Below are 16,678 nucleotides of genomic sequence, written 5' to 3'. Positions count from 1 at the left end.
CATCAAAGACTGTCATGAAGAGGCATCTACTTGATCTGTGCCTCATCTTCCATCTAATTACAAATCACTTACATTAAACTTCCCATAAAATGAAAACACTTTTTTTCTTTAAGTTGGTAGAAAATGAAAATTATCAAAAAGAGAGCAAAAGAGAAAAGAGAAAAAAATTATACTCAATTCCACAACCTGATAATAGCTGCTGTTAACACTTTTGTATATATGCTTTTACACATTTTTAAATGGTTGTCTATATTTAAGTGGCAGAAAATAGGAGGGAAAAGAATAAAAATTTTTGTAAATGTGTGCATGTGCCAGTTACTCTTCCATGTACTTAATGTACATTGTCGGGAGAAATGTTGCAAGATGTTAGAGAATCTGGGCTCTGACGTTCAAATGCCTCAAAATGAATCTGCCCTGCTATTTTTAGAGTAGTATTGGAAGGTAAATAACAACATCCTTGTAAAGTGCCAGACAGTCGATGAGAAAGATATCATTCACACTCATGTTGTCTCTGTCTGTCTCTCAAACACACACACATACACACACATATTTATATCAATTTTTCATGAAGGGTATTATTGGCCTTGTATTATTGGTAACCAAGGCTCAGGAAGTACATGCAACTTGGCCAAAGTCAAATGTTCGGATTTTCTGATTATAAAGCTTTCCATTTCATAGTTCTAAGCGAAGATGCAGCAGCTACCTTGTCAGCTCTTGACAGGGGTTCGGAAGTGATCTGGGATGGCGTGCTGTCTTCAGAACTGAGCCAGTCACCAGATGTCTGGGGTTGTGAGTCTAGTTTTCTTTGAAGCCTGTGGCTCTGGATGACCTTGGATTCATTGCTTCACTTCTCTGGACTTTAGTTTCTTCATCTGTGAAATAAGGGAGTTTGTCTAAGTCATCTGGAACATTGCTTCTATTCTGAATATTCTGCAATTCTGGATAGTTTTTCCTACAGAGTTGCAGGGTTCATGTTTCCACATTTATTTGTCAGGGAGGATAGGGTTAATATCTGTAAGAGGAGATGTCTGAGAAGGCAGATAGGAAGCTGACCACAACCAGATAGTCAGTATGCATGAAAGCGTAATTATCTGAGTTGGAAAGAGACAGCATTTGAGAGAAAGGATCTTAGGACCTTTGGAAATGATAAATAAAACTAATGCCTATTTCAGAACATTTTATTTGTATCTGCCAAACATATAGCATTCCTCAATGTATTAATTTTTAACTGATTAAAAATATGAATTTTACTACTAGTTTCTGCCTAGGATGTAGAAAGCTAGAGAAAGCATTGCTTTCATTTTACCAATAAGAAAAATCCATACCTTCTGAGCCTGTTTAAAAACTTAAAAAAAGGAAAATGTAGATAATTTATACAATCATAACTTCCCTTGAACCCATCAAATCATGTACTATGATCTGGGATCATATAGTACATCCAGCTAGACTGATACATAGAAAACAGGGGCTCCCAAAAGAGGCTACAAGTGAATTCTGACTCACTCATGGAAAATCGCAGGAAGACAATGGACTGCAATACAGATGGGTAAGAAAAATCCAGCTACAATTATTACGTTTTTAAAAGTCAATTGTGGGCTAGCATGAGAGTGTAGAACCACTGGGAGCTGGATGCCCAAGGAGAGTTTATACTAACTCACAGGCTGGTATCAAGCAATTGCAATCAGCCTTTGGAGACAAGGCAAGAGTGAGGAGAGGGACCTTCTGCTAGTCTCAGGTGTACAAAGAAAGCTGAGAGTAGCATAGGAATATTGAGGCAATAATGGATGATTACTTTTAAGCAAACCAGACTCCACCTTAAGGACAAGCTAGTGCTAGAGAAAAGGAAGCCTGTGGTAGAGTAATAAAACCCAAACTCAACCCAGTTCTAGACTAGATTGACTTGAAACCCTACAATAATTAACTTGGGCAGAAGAATGTAATGTAAAAATGCTATTTACCTTAGACTATATTGGAAGTGATGCTCAGCATTCAACCAAAATATATGAGACACACACACAGAAACAAGGAAAAAAATTATTGTGAAGAGAAAAAGCTGTTGATAGAACCAGACTGAGTAGACTCAGATATGGAATTTAAAATAATGATGATTAATATTTAATATATCAAACACTATTGAAAAAAGTGGAAAGCATGCATGAACATATAGGGAATTTCAGCAAAGAGATAAAAACCATATAAGAAACAGTCAGATGTGACTACTGGGGAAAACAGTAACAATAGCAGAAACAATGACAACAAAGTAAAAGGGATGAAGAAGGCCTTTAATGAGCTTATTAGTAGATTCAGCACAGCCAAAGGAAAAATAAGTGAACTTGAATATAGGTCAAGAGAAATTACCCAAACTGAAATCCAAAAAGAAAAAAGAGTGTATAAAGTTAGAACAGACCATACAAGATTTGTGGGATACTATGAAATGGTCTAAAATATATGTAATTGAAATGCCAGAAGGAGAAGAGAGAGAGAATGGGATGGAAGAACTATTGAAGACATAAAGTCTGAAAATTTTCCAAAAATAATGGAAGATATCAAACCACAGATCTACAGATTCAAGATAACACTAAACATGACAAATACTGAAACAAGCTATATAACTGGCTTCATTATATCCAAACAGTTGAAAACTAAAAATAAATAGAAAATCTTAAAAGCAGTCAGAAACAAAAGACATATTACAAGGAACAAAATTAAGAATTATAACAGACTTCTTGTCGGAAACTAGAATATAACTTACTCTACACTGGAATAGTAGCTGTATGATGCTAAAATATGAACACAAGTTAAATCTAAAGTTAGTTCTAAAAAGTATTATTTGAAAATGTACAAGTGATGTTTAACAATAATTAAAATAGAAATTCAAAAATTCAAAGACTACTTTCCATTTTTAAAACTTTTCATTTTAAAATAATGTTAGATTTCAATAGTGACAAAATAGTATAAAGAATTTTCAAGCATCCCCAAATGATAAAATTTTGTATAATCATAGTATAATAAAAACCAGGAAAGTAATATTGGTAAAATACTATTTTGTAATTTTAGGACCTGATTCATATTTTATCAGTTGTTCCACCAATGCCTTTTTGTGAGGTATATGTCAATTTAAGATCATATATTGTATTTAGTAATCATATCTCTTTGGTATTCTTTAATCTCGTCAGTTCTACTGTTATTCTCTGCCTTTTGTAACTGTAACATTTTTGAAGAGTTCTGGCCTGTTATTCTTGACAGTGTCTCTCAGTTTGGGTTTGTCTGTATTTTCTAATGATCACATTCAGGTTATGCATTTTTGGCAGGACTACTACAGAAGCGGCGTTGTAACCTTCTCAGTATATTATACTTAGAGACAAATTATGTCAATATTTCTCATTGTTAGAGGTGGTTATTTTGGTCACTCAGTCAAGGTGATGTCTGCCAGGTTTTGCCAAAGTAAAGTTCTCTCTGTAAGATAAGTATCTGCTGGAAAGATTCTTTGTGACAATATAAATATCTTCATTCTCATCATATTTAGCCCACTAATTTTAGCCTTAAACAATGATTCATGCCTAAAACATTGCTATAGTGTTTGCAATATGGTAACTTTAGATTTTGATAATTTCTTCTATATTTATAAAAGTATAACTTTACTGTAAGGATGAGTTTCTTCCTTCCTCCCTTCTTTCGTTTCTTCTTCTCTCCCTTTCCTTCCTTCCTTCCTTCCTTCCTTCCCTCTCTTTTCCTTTCCTTTCCTTTCCTTTCCTTTCCTTTCCTTTCCTTTCCTTTCCTTTCTTTTCCTTTCCTTTCCTTTCCCTTCCCTTCCCTTGCCTTCTCTTCCCTTCCCCTTCCCCTTCCCCTTTCCCTTCCCTTCCCCTTTCCCTTCCCTTCCCCTTCCCCTTCCCTTCCCCTTCCTTTCCTTTCTTTTCTTTTCAGTATTGTTCATTGATTTTTTTTTTGGTCTAGGGTTATAATCCATTACAACCATTATTTATTGTTACTGAAATTGTCTAATGTTGGCCAAATTGAGAGCTACTTCAGGTTATTCCCAGCGTTCATCCAACAAGTCCTCATCATTTTATGAGCACTGTCTTCATTTCTAGCTCAACAAGATGCCCTAGGATCATCTTTTGCTTTTCTTGCCCCAGTCCTAGAATTAGCCATTTATCCAAGGAGAAGGACATTGACTATTAATTTTATAGGGAGTAATATCAATGCAACAGTTAAGTTTCAAAGTCAGCATGGAGATAAAAATCATGTAGAGGCAAAATTTTACTTGGGAATCTCTTAGGAAGGCATGATGTTAGAGGTCAGAATTTATTTCTTAGTCTCTTCCACTCAGCAAATTTTCCCTCTAGCATTGAGCAATCAGATGAAGCCATTTGAATGAATTAAAGGGCCATATTACTTGAAACTATTTTTTCTGTGAAAAATAATTTTAATGAGGTATACTTGACATATAATAAACCATGCATATGTAAAGTGCACAAGTTGGTAGATTTGGATATTTGTAAACCTGCATGAGACCATTGCCACAAAGCTTTCTTCATGTACCTCACTCCCCTCTTTTCGTTCCTCACTGTCCCCAGGCAACAACTGATCTTCTCTCAGTCACTATCCATTGATTTCTATTTTCTAGAATGCTATATAAATGGAATCATACAGTATGTTCTCTTTTTTTGTTTGCGTTCTCAGGATAATTGTTTTATAATTTATGTTGTAGTGTGCATCTGTAGTTTATTCCTTATCACTTTGTTGAGGAGCACTCCATTGTGTGGATATACCACAGTTTGTTTGTCCATTCGTTTGATGAGAAACATTTAGGTTGTTTCTAATTTTCTGCTATTAAAAATATAGCTACTGTGAGCATTTGTGTACAAGTCTTTTATAAGGACATCTGCTGTCATTGCTAATTTTTCATTGCTAGACAATAGAAAACAATAGAATTTTGTATATTGATTTTGTGTCCTTCAACTTTGCTAAACTCATCCATGCTAGTAGTTTTTTTTTTAGGTTATCTAAAAGAATTGTTGGATTGTCTACAAAGATAATCAGATTTTCTATGAATAAAGACAATTTTGCTTCTTCCTTTCCAATATGGATTCTTATTATTTCTTTTTATTGCCTTATTGCACTGGTTAAAACCATCAGTGTAATATTGAAAATAGTTTTAAGGTCATTGCCTGTTTATTATAACATTGTTGTCAGTTCTGGGTAGGCTTTCATTATCTGGTTTATTAACCCTCATGGATTTTATTTTCTTGCATTTTTGCATGTCTCATGTCTGACAATTTTTTTTTTTTTTTTTTTTGAGACTGGGTCTCACTCTGTCACCCAGGCTGGAGTGCAGTGGCTTGATCATAGCTCATGCTGCCTTGAACTCCTGGGCTTAGTGATCCTGCCACCTCTGCTTACCAAGTAGCTGGAACTATGGCTAATTTTTTGTAATTTTAGTAAAGATGGGGTTTCACCATCTTGCCCAGGCTGGTCTTGAACTGCTGAGCTCAAGTGGTCTGCCTCTCTCAGCCTTCCGAAGTGCTGGGTTTACAGGCATGAGCCACCGTGCCCGGCCTTGTCTGGTGATTTTTGATTGGATGTTAGGTCATTTAAATTTTACCTTATTGGATACTGGATATTTTTGTATTCCTATATTCTTCAACTTTTTGTTGTTGTTAGATTCTGTTAAATTACTCGGAAGCAATCTGATCCTTTGACTCTTCCTTTTAAGATTTGTAGGTGAGACCAGAGCAACGTGTAGTCTAGTGCTAATTTCCCCACTACTGGCACTAGAACTTCTTTATTTCTCTACTCATTGCTCTGTGACTCATGAGCTTTTTCAGTCTGGCTGATGTGAGCAGGCAATGTAACTGGCCCTGTGTGAGCACCAGCACTGTAATCTCTTATTCTTTCCAGTGGATTTTGTCCAGCCTTGAGTTTTCTTTTATGCATATGCTGATCAGTAGTCAGCTGAATATTTAAGGAGACCCTCTGAAAATTTACAGAATCCTCTCTCTGTGAAGCTCTCTTCTCTTGTTTGTCCCCCCAGGCTTTCATCTCTGTCTCAGCTCAGGGATTCCACTGCGCCCTGCTTGTGTTTCTCCTCCCTGCTCTGCAGCCTGCAAACTGTTTCAAGGCAGGAGGCTGGGCAGGTGTACATCTTACCTCATTTGTTTCACATCTCTCAGGGGCCACTGTCCTTCATTGCTTCATACCCAGGGTCACAAACTGTTGTTTCATAACTTTTGGTTATTTTAAGTAGGAGGGTCATCCCTGTTCATGTTAATTCATCCTGATTAAAAGTGGAAGTAAACAGTATTGATTGTTAGCATTTTAATTGTATTTAGTTCAACAAATTACTCACACCACAAAGGGCATGTGGGAATAACTCAGAGAGGAGCAGATTTCTAAGTACTTGTTCATGTCCCATACTCATTGAGTGCGATGACAGACAGACATGTTGACCTGTTTGTATTATGTTATATTATTATTCTGTCATTCACTGACTCACACCCTCTTAGTTCAATTTTCATAATTTAAATATAGGTAAGAGTCAATTCAGCTATACTTGAATTTTTTTTTTTTTTCATGAGTAGGTGAAATTTTTGTTCTGTACTCCTAGCATTTGGCATTTTACATCAGGGGTTGCAAATTCAAATGCCTAAAAGGGACAAGCAAGTAATGTATAGGAGTGAATTTGGTAAGGCATACAATGACTATAAAAATAGCAAATGGTGTTTAGTATAAACGAGAAAGTTGGCAGGAGGGCAGGCACAGACCATGGCCAATTGCAGAGGAAAGCCCCTAGGTCAATAAGGCAGTTGCAACAGTCAGCTGGAGCTAATTGTTACCGTGAGGGAATGTTCCTTTTGTGGAACTTGATTTTTCAAAAGACATGGAAATATAGATTTCAACTATGTATGTATTTCAATTTTTGAAAACCACTTCAAATTTTAACAACAAAGCAGTCTGTGAATTAAATAAAACTTACCTAGAGGCAGCTTGTAACCCATGTTTAACAATGAATTGTTTAACTGTTCACAGTTAGAAAAATGGAAAAATAACTGTTTACATATAGTAAAATGGTTTAGAAGATGACAGAAACTACTTAACTAGGAACATAACACATTTGTGTGTGTGTGTGTGTGTGTGTGTGTGTGTGTGTATTTCAAGTCAGTGACAAAGAAAATCAATGAATTAGTGAGTATACACACACATGCACACACACACACTCTCTCCCTGTCTCTCTCTTCCTCACTGAGTAAGTGAGCCCTTCACAAGCCTTGGGGGCTTTTGCATACTCCTTGGGCACAGAGTTATTTTGGTGCCTCTCCCACATAATCACTTCAGAGACTCTGTGATGTTAAAAAAAAATGCTTCCGTGATCAAAGCTGCATGAATAAATATGGCTGTGTGAACATGGGTATTTTCAGTTAGCTTAATAATAGCCATTTCTTTAATAGATATAGAGAGCCTTTTACATTTATAAGGATTTGGATGTAGGCCTTTAAAGTTAAACTGAAACTATTTTGAATAAGACAGTGACTAGGATGAATTGTAAGAAGAAGATAAATGCCAAATTGGTGTAGGTTTTTCTTTTCTTGAGATACCAGATTGACATAAACTTCATAAGAAGGTTAATTCTTGAAGAAGAAGGGCTTATTTTGTATATGCCTGCTAGATTTTGGAGATTATTCAACCTATTTTGCATTAAAAAAGGATCAAAGGAAAAAATAGACAAACTCTCAGCATTAAAAATGTTTATAGGTTATAAGTTGAACTAATATGTAAGAGAAAAATAGTTTTAAAAAGTTTAAATAAAAGGTCATTTTAAGTAAAAGTTTTCTTCTTTCATATCATTACTTTTAATTATATACAATTAGTTGTTAAATATACAAATTGTTTAACAGAGTTTTATTTTGCTTTTATGTCATTAATTTCTGTGAAAAATGCTAGAATAAATGCTTAAAAGCAGAAATCTAAGAATTTTCATTAAAAAGAATAAGGAAGACGTCTTATTAAAGGCCACAAAAAAGTGTCACTATGGTTTCTTTTCTCATAGTTGGAGCCTGAATATACCTTATTTAAAATAAGTGGTATAGAATGTGAGAAAACCACAAGTGAGTTCCATTAATCCTTTCGAATCCCCAAAGTAATAAAATGAAGCATGATTATAAATAGAATGTCAAAGCCCTAGTGTTTTCTGTGCACTTGTACAAATTAACATTTATTTGGACTGAAGTTTTTCATTAATCTGATTCACCCAATTGTTCCTTGTGGTTCTCTTAAGATGAACATTTGCCATATTTTTGAAGCTCGATTAGGGCATTACTAAGTCAGTAATTTGCAAGTTAAAACTGACCATTATAGTCTGTCTTCAACATGTGAGGATCAACCAAAGATTAAAATCTTAATGCCTTCCCTCTCTTTTAAGTATGGGTAGTGTTCCAGTTATCTTATAAAAACATTAAGCAGGCTTTGCCTTCCAAAGATGCTTTATATTTTAGATACAAAATCAATACAAAGGTGAGATACAACCAATTTGAATTGGTAAAATATGTAAATTGCCACTTGCTAAACTGTCAGAGATTAATGTCTGAATAGGGGTAGGAAGCAGTGCCAACTGTAAAATTATACAGGGCATGGTGATTACCCCATCTGCATAATGGGGCTTGATTTAGAGGCTCTATTTTGGGATCACACATAAAACACCCAATGCAGAAAGCCAACCTTTGTTTAATTTGTCCAGGGCAGCGCCCTAGTTTTCTACAACACTATTCACTTCTGTTCTTTAAAAATGAATAACACATTTTCTTTATGGAACTCTGTGCACCTTTGGTTTGAGAGCATTAGCTTTTCCAAGCTCCTCTATTAGATTCTCCTTTTGTTGCCTTTTTATAATGCTATTTCTTTATGCTATTTTAAGGTACATTGTCTGTATTGCACTTGCCTGTGCATGCAAAGTGTACAAGTGATACTGTTTTTGACATGGCTAATATAACATTTTAAAGTTGACAGATGAGAAAACAGGACCAGGAAGTACAAGGCCACAGAACTGGGTATGGCATATAGGACTCTGTTATTCAGTAAGAGTACGTGCCACCTAGGTGGGATGCCACTGCAGGTACACTATTTGGCTGTTTCTTGACAGGTGGAATTCATTTCATTTGGCAGTACCTCAGAGGGCTTTATCTTAGATATGGATAACCTGGGGACCGTAATACCTACTTCAGATTATTGGCACTTTATCGTTAAGGTTTAGTCTATTCAAATAAGTACAAGATTCACTTTTTTAAAAAAGAGATAATGTTACCATGCATTTCTGCAGTTGTAAAATTGATGACGTCTTTTTAAAATTTTTGTTAATGGATTCTTTTTATTTTCACAGGCGATTTTTCATTACCATATATTTGTACTGCAAGATTCTCTTAGTTGCAAGGATCAGACACCCAATTCAAGCTTGTTTAAACATAAAATGGAATGCACTGGTTCATATTCTAGGTGGGTCCCTGGATGGATCTGAGTTAGACACAGCTGGATCCAGGGGTTCAATGACGCGAAGGCTGTCTTTCCATTTCTCAGGAAATTTCTCTGTTTATCTCTGTCTTTCCTTGTCTCAGTGTGGTCTCACTCTCAGGCTGACTTCGATTGGGAAGGAGGCCAGCAGCAGCTCTGGGCTCACATCACCCCAGTCCACAACCCTGCACGCCCATCTCCAGGACATTCTGTTCAGCCAGTCTTGAGTTTCCTCTGAACCAATGCTTTTGGGCAGGGACGTGAGACACTCAGATGGTCAGCCTGTGTCATGTTGCATATTCTTTGTGTAAAGAGGGCAAGGACATTATTCAGTGTCGGGGGCAAGGAACTGTGACTGAGAGCCTCATTCAACAAGGCAGCATGCAGTAGTGGAGAAGCTTCCCCAAGGAAGGGGACAGAAGAGTGTTCCAAAGCAGAAGCAGCTATAACTCTCATGCTTTTAACCACCGAAAATGTACCAGAGCCACTCAGAGTTACATAAAATGTTAATTTTGCCGTAGGAAGATGTATTCTTATAGATTAAATAATTCATCAAGCAATCCACATTTTATTTCCCTCTTTAACCGTCATCTTTTGATAGTGGGCAAAGAGGACAAAGCCATTGAAGCTACCCATTTTAAAAGAATAATTTTCTCTATTTCACCTCAAATATTTTCTTAGTCTCTCTCTAGCTTTGCTATAGAACTTCTCACACAGATTTGCAGTTGTCTTTGGACTTAACAGTCTCCATCAACTGTGAGAAACCCTTTCAAGCAGAGACTAATGTTTTATTTCTGTTGCAGCTGTGCCTACCACAGTATTTGGCTGCATATAGGTGTTCAGGGAAGGTGGAATGAATCAGCAGGCAAATGTGTGGCACATGCCTGCCTGGCTGGAGAAGGCAAGCTCAGAAGATTTAGGTAGCTGAGGTTGCACAACATATTGTGTTGAAGTTGGAATTTGAACTCTGTTATCTTCCTGTCTCCAATTTAGCTTTTTTTTTTTTTTCTTTTTCTGTTTATCTGTGTATTTATTTCACTTGGCTCCTCAGCCAAGCAATCAAAGGGGCAGGTGTGCTGGTCCACACCTTTCAGTCTCTGTTTGCTTAGTGACTGAATCAATGGTTGCGGCATTTGGTTTACAACAGGGATGGGAAGACCGTCTCGGAACTTCCAGGCAGTGTGGTTGTCTCAACCTCCTGAAAGTGGGGCCACTTCTCGTGCCCTCTTCAGAAAATTGCTGTGTGGCAGAAGTTGAACTGATGATCTGTGCTTTTATGAGTGTCTTGTAGAGCCTGAGGAAAATGGCAGACAGGGGAGATACCCCCACTTACTCAAACCTCACGTTTGGAGCTTCCCTCTTCCTTTATCCTGTTCCTCTGTTGGCCCCAATTTCTTTCCCAACCAACTTGGCAAACCACCTTCAGATCTCACTCTCAGTGACCTATGTGACTCCTTCCAGACCGCTGTCCCCTGTTGGCAACTCCAAACCCTACACGCTGCATTGGGCTAGAATCTATTAGGAGCAAGGACAGAAAGTTCCAGATTAATACGAAGACTTGCCCTTACTTTTCTTTTTAAAATTCAAGTCAAACACTCTGGAAAACTTAAGGGCAAGTCTCTTTTCCATTAAAAAGAAGTTGCCCTCAGAGCTGGCAACTTTTTATTCTACAAGGTGGCTGTAACAATTGGGGTTCAGCCAGAGAGACAGAACTAGTAGGACATCTATATTTAGAGGTTTATTCAAGGAATTGGCATATGCAGTTGTGGGGGTTGGCAAGAAAAGTCCAAAACTGCAAGGGAGACTGTCAGAAAGGGTGGGCTGGAACCGTGGGCTGAAGCTGGCATCCACAGGAGGAATATTTTCTTCTTCAGGGAAGTCTGGGCTGCCTCTTAAGGTCTTTGAACCGATTCAATCAAATTTGCCCTAATTATCTCGCGTACTCTCCCTTACTTCAAATCAACTGATTATGGACTTTAATCACATCTACAAAATACCTTTACAACAACACATAGATTGGTGTTTGAATAACTGGGCATGGTAGCCTAGCCAAGTCAATGCTTTAAATGGACCACCAGAGAGGCCAGATGGAGTCCTAGTGGACTTGTGAAAAAGACACTTTGTCTTGCCACAAATTCCAAAACTTCTACTGCCCTTATATGAGATGAGCTGTTTTGATTCAGGCATGAAATGCACAATAATATCATGGAGAATGGGGTATCCATCCCTTCAAGCATTTATCCTTTGTTACAGACCATCCAATTACACTCTTTTAATTAATTTTAAAATGTACAATTAAGTTATTATTGCCTATAGTCACCCTGCTGTGCTGTCAAATAATAGGTCTTAGTCATCCTTTCTAACTATGTTTTTTTGCACCCATTAACCATCCCTGCCTTCCCCCACAGCCCCCCACTGCCCTTCGCAGCCTCTGGTAACCATCTTTCTACTCTCTATGCTCATGAGTTCAATTGTTTTTATTTTTAGATCCCACAAATAAATGAGAACATGCAATGTTTGTCTTTCTGTGCTTGGCTTATTTCATGTAACATAATGATCTCTACTTTTTAAAGAACTGTTTTTGGCAATTTTTACTGAGGCGAAGGTACTTGTGTGTGTGTATCATTATCCACTTCTTTCAGTCTTGCGTTTGTTTCATAAACCATACCAGGTCCTTAAGGTCAACTTGGACGAAGCAGTGAGCTGATCTAGTCTATGAATCCTGATTTAGTTTTTTTTTTTTAATATTTGTGGTTTGTTTTTTTAAATTATATTACCTTCATTACCTTCCACAAATATTCATTGGACTTCTGAAATGTGCCAGGAACTGTTTTAGGCCCTTGTGATACGTCCTTGAATAAAATAGTTTCTGCTCCTGTGGTGCTTTTATATTCTACTGGAAGACAATAAAGTAAACAAAGCAAGTACCTAATCTTATAGTGGCGATAAGTAGGGATAAATTATAGGAACAATAAAGCAGGGACAAGGAGTAGGCAGAGATGAGTATATATGTGTGCAAACTGGCTACACAACTCATAGGGCCCAGTGTAAAATGAAAATTCAGTGTTTCTTATTCAAAAAGCAGAAGAAACGTACCATTGAAGGTACCAAAAGATAAAGCTTTTTTAAAATAAATCTTTGTCTGGAATAGTCCTGGTGTTTTTTAAATTATTATTTGCCATTTAATGCTGTTCTAAGTAAAGAAAAATTAAACATTTAGATTCTGAGCATGAATTTATATTGTGCAGTGCCTACTTTAAATGCAAATGTAACGGTGGGATCATAGAAATTATCCAATTTGCATTTTCTAGTTCATGCTGTATTTTGTTTTTATCGGAACAGTGAAAACGCTGTGCAAAACTAACTTACCTGTTTTTATCTCACTTCTTGATACGTGCACTTTCTCTCATCACTTTGCCTTCATCTTACTGCTGAGTTAGGAAGGACTGAAAGGAGAAGGAACTGTGCCTGCCCCACCTTTCCCTTTCCTTCTGTGTTATCATTTCAGTACGTAGGTGGTTGCCTTGTACAGGGAAGTAATACAAGTGGGAAAGGATGTGATAGGATTTCATGATCATTCCTGTTTCTTAGAACAAGGCTAATTTCTTTCTGAACTTGAAGCAATTTCTGGTTCCAATGCATGGCCTCTTGAGGCTGTGCATGCCCCTGCTTATTTAAGTCATAGGCTTAAATACTTACCTTGTACTCACTTTGACTCTTGCTAAATTCCTATACGTCAAGAGTTCAACAGAGTTCTGTCTTTATGGGGCATCACTAATGCTCTCTGAAGGTGGGTGGTAAGGATGGGGGATGCACACACTGTATGTTTCTTATCCACTCACATCTGTGCTCCACTGTCCCATCAGACTTTCCTTACAGAACACAAGTTCAAAATAACATTATTAAGACTTTTTTTTTTTTTTTTTGAGATGGAATCTCGCTCTTATCGCCCAGGCTGGAGTGCAGTGGTGTGGTCTTGGCTCACTGCAACCTCCGCCTCCCAGGTTCAAGCTATTCTCCTGCCTCAGATTCCCAAGTAGCTGGGATTACAGGTGCCTGCCATCACGCCCGGCTAATTTTTGTATTTTTAGTAGAGACGGGGTTTCACCATGTTGGCCAGGCTGGTCTCGAACTCGTGACCTCACGTGATCCCCTTTCCTTGGCCTCCCACTTTCAAGATGGGGACATTAAACCAAAGGCATTGAACCAAGCATGGAGTCCTTCTGAGTGTGAGGTCTTCCTAAGCACAGGCTGTAGGCACATGAAGCCAGGCATGAGTCTGTGTTTGTGTGTGTATATATGTATCCTGGCTGCTTTATATTTTGATGAGGAAGGGCTGTCTCATGAGGTGACATTTGATCAGGGACCTCAAGGAGGCGAGGAAGCAAGATTTGCAGATACCTAGGACAGGAGCAGCGTGATCGGGGTCCTAAGGCACAAGTGTCTTTGGTTTATTCTCAGAATAGTAAGGAGGACACTGTGCCTGGACCCCTACATGAGAGGATGGGGATGGAGGATGAGAGGCAGTAGGTTCCCTGCATCATGTGTGGTCTCAAAGGCCAAGGCAAGAACTTGGAATTTTTCCATGAGGAGATGGGAAGACATGGGAGGGTTTGAGCAGAGGTGGCATGGCACGATTAGATTTTAGAAGGATCTCTCTGGTGACAGTGGGGCAATTCTCTGTATAGGGACAAAGTTGGAAGTGATGGGACCAGTTTGGATGTCATTATCATAGACCAAGAAAAGATGGGTCTTAGACTGGGTGGAATGGATAGCAGTAATTGAATCTGGTTGGATTCTGAGCATTTTTCACAACAAGAGCCAATGGATGTTGCATATGAAATGGATATTTACCTAGGGTCCTGGCCTAAGACAGCAGATAAAAATGGTCTATCATAAAGTGTGAGTTTCTTAAGGTTCTACAGCCAGTGCATGAAAGAGCTCGGGAAGGCAGAGAACAGAAGTCTTATGTACTTTTTCATCTGTTCTCCTTCTACAATGTCTAGACTTTTCCTAAAATAACCCCTATAACATCCTCTTCCAAACATCTTATGTAGCTGAATCTGCATGGATTCCATTGCCACAATTTCATCTGTATACAGTACATTGGAAGAGCTTCTCAGAACATAATGTCCTGGGTGAGGTGACTTTACCACTAAGTCATGTTTCTGTGGACTCTGCTTAGGAATTGACTGTCTCCACAGTTTCATCTGAGTGACGTCCTGACAGGACACAGTTCCCCCTCCTCTGTTTTACTAAATATCTCTTAGCCTCCCATAATAGAACAGAGTCAATAAAACAAGTTGCTACTGGGTTTAATGTGCAATTGTGGGACATGTAAGTCCAAGTGATTAAACTACATGTGGCTTATTTTTCTGCTTTTCAGCACTTTCAGACCATGCTGAAGTCTAAATTGAATGTCTTAACACTGAAAAAGGAACCTCTCCCAGCGGTCATCTTCCATGAGCCGGAGGCCATTGAGCTGTGCACGACCACACCGCTGATGAAGACAAGGACTCACAGTGGCTGCAAGGTATGGGGCCCATGGCCGGCAGGGGTCCTCTTGGTGAGATAGCCTCAAAGATGTGTGGGCTTGAGACCTATGTTTCACAAAGGTAATCATTTTTGAGAATGAAAATATAAAATGACCAACAAAATAAACTCACAGAGTGATGGTAGACTGAATTCATATCCTGTTTTATTTTTCTGAATGACCTGACACTATCACTTTTGGACATGCATTAAAGACCTAGGGTTTTTTTTTTTTTTTTTTTTGAGATGGAGTCTCGCTCTGTCGCCAGGCTGGAGTGCAGTGGTGTGATCTCGGCTCACTGCAAGCTCCGCCTCCTAGGTTCACATCATTCTCCCGCCTCAGCCTCCTGAGTAGCTGGGACTACAGGCTACAGGCACCCGCCACCATGCCCGGCTGATTTTTTGTCTTTTTAGTAGAGACGGGGTTTCACCATGTTAGCCAGGATGGTCTCGATCTCCTGACCTCATGATCTGCCTGCCTCAGCCCCCCAAAGTGCTGGGATTACAGACGTGAGCCACCACGCCCGGCCTAAAGACCTAGGTTTTAGTATATATGAATAAAATTGTATTCTCTCTGTGATTTCTGTAGCTCTGTGGAACTTTGGAGTTCATAAGAAAAGTTTTGTTCTTAATGATAATTTTTCCCTTTGTTCTTTCAATCTGAATAAAACATATCTTGAAGAATGAAAAAAAAACATAAAAAATCAAGTTTTCTAACAGTTATACTCTCCAAATCCTTTAGGGATAATTTTGCAGTTTTTGCTTTGCTTCAGCTCTCAAAATTTATACTAATATTCATGCCTCAGAATCCAGAAAAAGCATTTTCATTTATGCAAACTTTAATGCCAATGTGGAAACAAAACTAGAAATGAAATGTATAATTTTGGTAAGCTTTGGATTTTTTCTCACATGATACTCTCTTTTGCTTGAGTTGATGAATATAGTAATCAATTTAGAGATCACAAAGAAAATATGTTTTATGCATGTTTTATCATCAGAAATTTGTTTTGAGTAGTGGAAATAAAATCAGAGACAAGGAAAGTGCATTCGTATATGGATTTCTTTCATAACTTTGTAGATACACTCCTTGATGCTTTCCTTATTCCTTTCGAGATATACTCCTTTTCCTTATTGCTTAGTGTTAAGGAATCAGTTCTCGCATAGCTGTGGTCAGGTTGGCGTCTACAGCAATCTTGGGTGATGGTGGTATGCACAAAGCCTCATCCACATTCATTCATTCCACACATACTCATTGGGTGCTCACTGTCTGACCAGCACAGTATCACAGTGTGGGCAAAACCCACCAGCATCTTTGTGGGATTTAACTGCTCACTGAGGGCCATGGCAGGAGAAAATCTAGGTAAACAAGCATGATTAGCGAGAAATCCAATTTGTGAAGAACTTACAGGAGAATCTTTCAGGCGAAAGAATAGGGCATACTAATTCTATGAGGTGGGTGGTGTTGGTGTGTTTGGGAACAACAGGGAATGGGCCAGTGTACCTGAGAAATTGAGAAAGTTGTGATGAGTGGTGGCGCTGGGGGTGGGGGGGAAAGAGTCTTGTGGTCATGGCGAGAAGTTTAGGTTTCATTCTAATTATGATGGGGGAGTCATCAGTGAGATAAGGCGAGTGAGCTACGTGACTC

At 38.2% G+C, this 16,678-nt stretch overlaps 1 protein-coding gene across 3 annotated transcripts in view; it reads left to right on the top strand.

Annotated features, from left to right (window-relative positions):
- Positions 1-16,678, top strand: part of PID1 (phosphotyrosine interaction domain containing 1) — a 251,500-nt gene that overhangs the window by 101,516 nt on the left and 133,306 nt on the right. For 2 of the 3 annotated variants that reach the window (XM_054477906.2, XM_063648030.1), the window contains exon 2: positions 14,888-15,034. In XM_054477906.2, coding sequence (XP_054333881.1) covers positions 14,888-15,034 — 147 coding nt within the window. Of the gene's footprint in view, positions 1-9,466; positions 9,487-14,887; positions 15,035-16,678 lie in introns of those variants that run through there. The other variant, XM_063648031.1, reaches the window with a different exon arrangement.

The sequence above is a fragment of the Pongo pygmaeus genome, chromosome 11 (assembly GCF_028885625.2).
Source record: "Pongo pygmaeus isolate AG05252 chromosome 11, NHGRI_mPonPyg2-v2.0_pri, whole genome shotgun sequence".
Lineage (NCBI taxonomy): Eukaryota > Metazoa > Chordata > Mammalia > Primates > Hominidae > Pongo > Pongo pygmaeus.
The sequence above is the reverse complement of the archived record's forward strand: the minus strand, read 5'-3'. Positions and strand labels throughout refer to the sequence as shown.